At 45.9% G+C, this 6,194-nt stretch overlaps 1 protein-coding gene across 1 annotated transcript in view; it reads right to left on the reverse strand.

Annotated features, from left to right (window-relative positions):
• DCDC2C (doublecortin domain containing 2C) overlaps positions 1-6,148 on the reverse strand; it is a 208,817-nt gene extending 202,669 nt beyond the window's left edge. The window contains exon 1 of the mRNA XM_058550718.1: positions 5,862-6,148. Within this exon, the coding sequence (XP_058406701.1) occupies positions 5,862-6,148 (287 nt within the window). The remainder of the gene's footprint in view (positions 1-5,861) is intronic.
• Between the last annotated feature and the right edge of the window lie 46 nt (positions 6,149-6,194).

Raw genomic sequence — 6,194 nt, forward strand, 5'->3', positions numbered from 1 at the left:
GTGTAGAGGAACTAGGACAGTTTGATTTAAATAGCACTTTCACTTCGTCTCAACAACAAACCCATAACGTAAATACGACAATTAGATTATTTGCTGGTGAAAATTAATTTTAACTGCTTCATGGCTCAGTAATTACAGAATATACATTACGACAAGTGCCAGCTCACTGATACCGGCGGAAATCAAGCCAAAACCCTTTTCAGAGCTTTATTCACCAAAGTCCGGATTCCAATTTCATACTTCACTAATCTAAAAAGCAGCAAAGAAAATGAAATACAATGTCTCTCCCAGTTGAACTTCACATGCAAATATCACCCATCTATTTTCTAGCAATGAAGGTACATGCAAATGCAAAATAATCAAGGCTACTGACCACATCAGAATCCAGTCTCCCCTCCCTGCTCAGGAGCACATTTCCTTCCTTACAGAAAATAACAAACATTGAGAAATCTGAGAAACACCTCAAAGTCTTTCTCAATATTTTTGCCACATGTCCAAAACATTTGAACTCAACTCTGAAAATTTCTCTACAAAATTAGAGGCCTAACAAGGTCTATGAGACAGCGTCTTGAGCCCCAGGAAAGCGGAAGGCCAGCGTCCACTGAGCACACTCCAGGCATGAGCGTTGGGGCCTCACAACTTCCTCCCTCATCTGCTCGCACGTAAAAGACAGGCCAATCTTACAAGGAAATGTTCTGGGGGAAAAATTAAATACTTCCCATCATACATATATTCAAAAGGACTTTAAAGTCAATTTTTGTAGAAACATATCCTTCTGTTGTTGTAAAACAAGACTGGATTCCAGTATAAAATCAGAATCCAGCACATGCAAGGTCTGACTGTTCAGGGGGCAATAACAAAAATACCACAGACTGGGGGCCTTAAACAACCCACGTTTCTTCCTCACAGATCTGGAGTCTGGAAGTCCAAGATCATGGCACCAGCAGATTCGGTGTCTGATGAGGACCCGGCTCCTGGTTCATAGACGGCTGTCTTCTTGCCGTGTCCTCACACGGTGGCAGGGGCGAGGGAGCTCTCTGGCATCTCTTTAAAAGGGCGTTAATTCCACTCATGAGGGCACCGACCTCATGACCTAATCACCACCCAAAGGCCCCGCCTCCCGATTCCATCTCAGGGAGGGCTGGGTTTCAACATATGAATTTCGGGAGGACACAAACATTCAGTTTATAGCATGCAGTAAATAATCCTGAAAAAGTAATCCCAGAGTCAAACATCCACAAAGAAAGATTCTTGTCAGCGAATTCTCACACACAACAGGATTATCACGGTAACACATCTAAACCTAAAATGTCACAGTGTTAACCCAAACTCTACCTCATGGCAGCTATGATGCCTGTGACCTATGACTTTTCTTCAAAAACAATAGGATGGTAAGTTTGTGTCTTTGCAAATGCCATTAAATATTTGGATCACCAGCCAGCTCACAAAATCACACTATCTGGGTGGTCCAAAAAACCCCAAGCTACTAATTTAATTCACAATATATTTGGATAGGGAGCATTCCCAGCATTTGGAAGATGAAAATGGAAATCCTTTCTGGAGAATCTGATCTTTATCTCAGCCCACAAAGAATTTCCTCAAATAAAATTCCATAGAAAAGAGTTATTCACAGTCAAAAAATAGGTAAACTAACAAGGATAGAAAGGACCAAGAGGAGAGAAATACAGCTGAAATAACAGAAAGCAGAAACAGGTTTCATATAGTAGGATTATAGACATGGACCACAGAAGGACATCATTTTAATAAAAGGCAAGCTTGAAAATGTACGCAGGACCAAGAAACTTGAAAGAATAACATGGAAGGTTTGAAAAAGAACAAGATAGAATTTTTAGAAATGAAAAATTAAATAATTTAAATTTAAAACTCTATGAATTGGTTTATAATATTCTTTTTTGGTGTGTGAGGAAGATCAGCCCTGAGCTAACATCCATGCCAATCCTCCTCTTTTTGCTGAGGAAGACCGGCCATGAGCTAACATCTGTTGCCAATCCTCCTCCTTTTTTTTTTCCCTTTTTTCTCCCCAAAGCCCCAGTAGATAGTTGTATGTCATAGTTGCACATCCTGTTAGTTACTCCATGTGGGACACTGCCTCAGCATGGCCAGACAAGCGGTGTGTCGGTGCATGCCTGGGATCCAAATCCAAGCCACCAGTAGCAGAGCGCGCACACCTAACCGCTAAGCCATGGGCCGGTCCCTATGAATTAGTTTGATAACATACTATACACAGCGGAAAAGTTAGCCAGAATATCTATGTGAAGAAAGTACTTAGAGTATAGCACAAAGATCAAAGAGAAATACATGAAAAAGAGGCGGACTCCTGGAGATCAGAGTCAATGAGACAGGCCCACCCACATCAACTCAGATCCTGAAAGCAAAGAGAGGAAAACATAAGGCAGAGGCATCAACTGAAGAGACAAGAGCTGAGAATGTCCCAAAACTAATGAAAGTGACCACACCAGTGACTCAAGAGAATTGAATAAAAATCTGCACTTAGACATATCACTTAAACCACAGTACACTGAAGTCAAAGAGAAGATATTTTAAACAGCCAAAAAAGATAAAATATTACTTTCAAAGACGTGAATGATGACAGCTGATTTCTCATCAGCAACCTCTAAGTTACAAGACAATGAAAAAATACCTTTCATGGCCTGAAGAATGGGCATCCACAGAATCACGTGTCTAACAAAAATATACATGAAGAACAAGGGAGAGAGGACTTCTGCTTCTGGGAACCATGGACTAAGCAACTCTGATCAACTCTTCCACTAAAAACTAACCAAATTGAACAAAACAAAAAAACACTTTTTTGAAACTAAGACATCTAACAAGATGGTAAGGGATTACCAGGCCAAGGTCCAGGAAAGAAAGGAAATCCAGAGACATGAGCCCAATATTTGGGGCCGTCTTGGCCCAGGGGTTATTGTCGATTGGGAAGAGAGAGCTGAGAGGCTGAACCCTGTTTCTGACAGCCTTTTGTGGCCAGTAGGCAAAAGCACTTGTTCAGGGCTCACCAACAATGGACTTCCTTGTCAACTACCCCACCGGGCTGCACCTTAAGAGTAGGGAGCATCCTGGCTTCAGGCCATCTGGCTGGTCCAAACTATCTCACACTCTGAAGCTGTATTAAGGTGATCGTGAACTGGTGATGACACAGGTACCTGCCCGAAGCACACAAAAATCTACTTTGGCAAAAGATATCATCCTAGGCCTCAAATTATTTCTGCAAATAAGTTTCAAAAGTAATGTCCAGTACACAGTCAACAATAACTAGGCAGACGGAGAGAGAAGACAGCATAACAGAGAACCCGCAGTAAAACAGACATTGTGCCTTCAGCCTAGATCACTCACACTGTAGAGAGCCAGCTGTTAAGTCCCCTCTGGAAAGGCTCACACAGCAGGGATGAAGCTTCCTGCTGTGGCCATGTGAGTGAGCCTGGAAGCACCCACCCAGTCAGGCCTTCAGATGACTGCAGTCAGCATCTTAATTGCAACCTCATGAGAGTCTCTGAGCCAGAACCATTCGGCTAAGCTGCTCTGGAATTCCTGATCACAGAAACTGTGAGATAATAAATGTTGTTTTAAGCCAATAAGTTGTGGTAATTTGTTACACAGCAATAAATAACTAATACACCCTCCTAGAGAAAGTCTTACCCGTACGCATCAGGAGACATGCAAAAGAATGTTTACAGCAGAGTCGCTTATTTTAGCATAAAATTAAAAACAATCCAAATTATCCATCAACAGATTGGATAAATAAACTGGTATATTAGTCAATGAAATAATACATAACAGTAAAAATGAATGACCTTCATGCTATGAACATGGATGAGTCTCACAAGCGTATTATTGTGTGAAAAAGCAAGTAACAAAAAATACATGCAACATAATTGCATTTATATAAAGTATATGCTAACATAAAGCATTGAAAAAAATCCATCCTTCAGGGATAGATTATTATGAAAAGATGATTATTAGAAGCCAAAATAGTGGTTATCCATGGGCAAAGGATTCGGGTGAAGGTGGGAGGTTTTTAAAATACCAGTAATTCTGGGACCGGCCCGGTGGTGTAAGCAGTTGGGTGTGCTCGCTCCGCTGCAGCAACCCGGGGTTCGCCAGTTTGGATCCCAGGCGCGCACTGAAGCACCGCTTGTCACGCCATGCTGTGGCGGCATCCCATATAAAGTGGAGGAAGATGGGCACGGATATTAGCCCAGGGCCAGTCTTCCTCAGCAAAAAAAGAGGAGGACTGGCAGATGTTAGCTCAGGGCCAATCTTCCTTACAAAAAAACAAATAAATAAATTAAATAAAATACTGGTAATGCTCTTTTTCTCAATCTGGGTTGTGGTTTACTCACAGATTTGTTTTATTACTATTCTTGAAACTATGCATAGATTGTATCCACTCCTCTGCATATAAGATATATTTCACAACAAAAGAAATGGAGTTAGCAACAATGTAAAGAACAGTAACACCTTTCAAAGGCAGAGCCAAGAAGTAAGTGATGCTGAGGCCGGTCAGGAATTTGTGGAGGATTAAGAAACAGTTGTCCTACTTCCATTTTGTAAAGGGATCCTTTTCTGAGGTCCTGCATCTAGACAGAATTAAACCTGGGCTTCTGTCATAGTAGTTACCACTTTGTTTTTTTCTGTTTGTCTCTTAACTCCCCAAAACATATCCTGTAAAGCCCTCGCGGCCTCTGCAGCGCCCCGGAGGCTGCCTGACTCGAAGAAGTGCACGGCAGCTATTTGTTGAAAAACTGCAAGATTGAAGCTCAGGTTGCAAAGAAATTTCTATAATGACAGTTACCAAGAAAGTTTAGAGAAATTATAAGGAGATGGAGGTACGCCTGGGAAGAAAAGTAAGAGTACAAACAGGACAGTGTTGTACAAGCCCATACGCCATAAGATCTCAAAAGGATTCCAGTACCAGTCCCAGGCTAAACAAAAAGAATTAAATTGGCATATTGAGTGAGCACCCTCCTGTACAAATGACAGCCTGAATATGACCAGTCAGTTTCGGTTATGGCTTTCCGCAGTGGCCCTGGCATTTATACACAGGCTATTTCCCCAGGACAGCAGACAGCCCTCTGGGGCTGCTGTCTTGATCTCAGCAGACACGGGGGACTGGATTTCCTTGTTCACAGCCAGCATTCCGAGTCTCCACTGTAGGCCAGCACTGTTTCACGTGCCAGGATTACAGAATCACTGCACAACGTCTGTCCTCCGTAGGGTGATAGTCTAGCAGGAGAGACAGCTGTGAAAAGGTCCGATTTACACACTGTATTTAGTGCGTTGTAGACAGCACGGCCAGCGACGCCAGAACACCCGGCTGGACACTCCGTAGAGGGGTGACTGGATTGGATCCGGGATCTCCAGTGCGCTTCCCCCAGTTTTCCTTCGCATGGCTAACTCCCTTCTTCCTTCAAATCTTCGCGCAGAGGTCACCTTTTCAAAGAGGCCTACCCTCAGCATTGGGTAGGCCTCTACTGCCATTGCCACGGCCCGCCACCCTCTTTTTCCATCCCCTTCCTAAGGTTCTCTAACGTGGACAGGTCATGTTGATAGCAGACGGCCACCCTCCCCATAGGCGGCCGGGGACTTCTGCCAGCTTGGCCCCAGGTGCACTGCGCGCACGGAGGAGCCACCAGTGGAGGAAACCCACGCGTGTGAAGGGCGGGCAGGGCTCGGCCGGGGAAGGGCCCGGAGAGCACATCCTCCGCCCTCTGCGAGGAGGACAGGTCGACGCGCTCCCGGCAGAGAAGGCGCCGGCCGGGGCGCAGGGTCCCCCGCAGCCCTGGCCCGCCCCGCGAGCCCGGGGCAGAGGCGGGCGCACTTACTCGAGCTTCTGGAAGCGCTCACGACCGGCCGCCACGTACTTGCCGCCGGCCTGCAGCGCGTCCAGCTCGCGCACCGGGTGCCCGCGCGTCGGCGTGTAGAGGCGCCGCACGCCGAACGGCACCTGCACCTGCTCCGTCAGCTGCTCCAGCAGCGCCTCGAAGGTGGCGACGCGGCGCCGCGGCAGCACCACGCGGCGGCCCACGTAGAACGGGTCCCCGTTGCGGTACACCAGGATGGTCTTGGCGGGGGTGGTGTCCACCAGCGCGGGGAACCCGCGCGTGCCCATGGCCGCGGGACAGCAGACACCTCGCCGTCCGCGGTCACTGGCCACG

This window comes from Diceros bicornis, chromosome 12 (assembly GCF_020826845.1).
Source record: "Diceros bicornis minor isolate mBicDic1 chromosome 12, mDicBic1.mat.cur, whole genome shotgun sequence".
Lineage (NCBI taxonomy): Eukaryota > Metazoa > Chordata > Mammalia > Perissodactyla > Rhinocerotidae > Diceros > Diceros bicornis.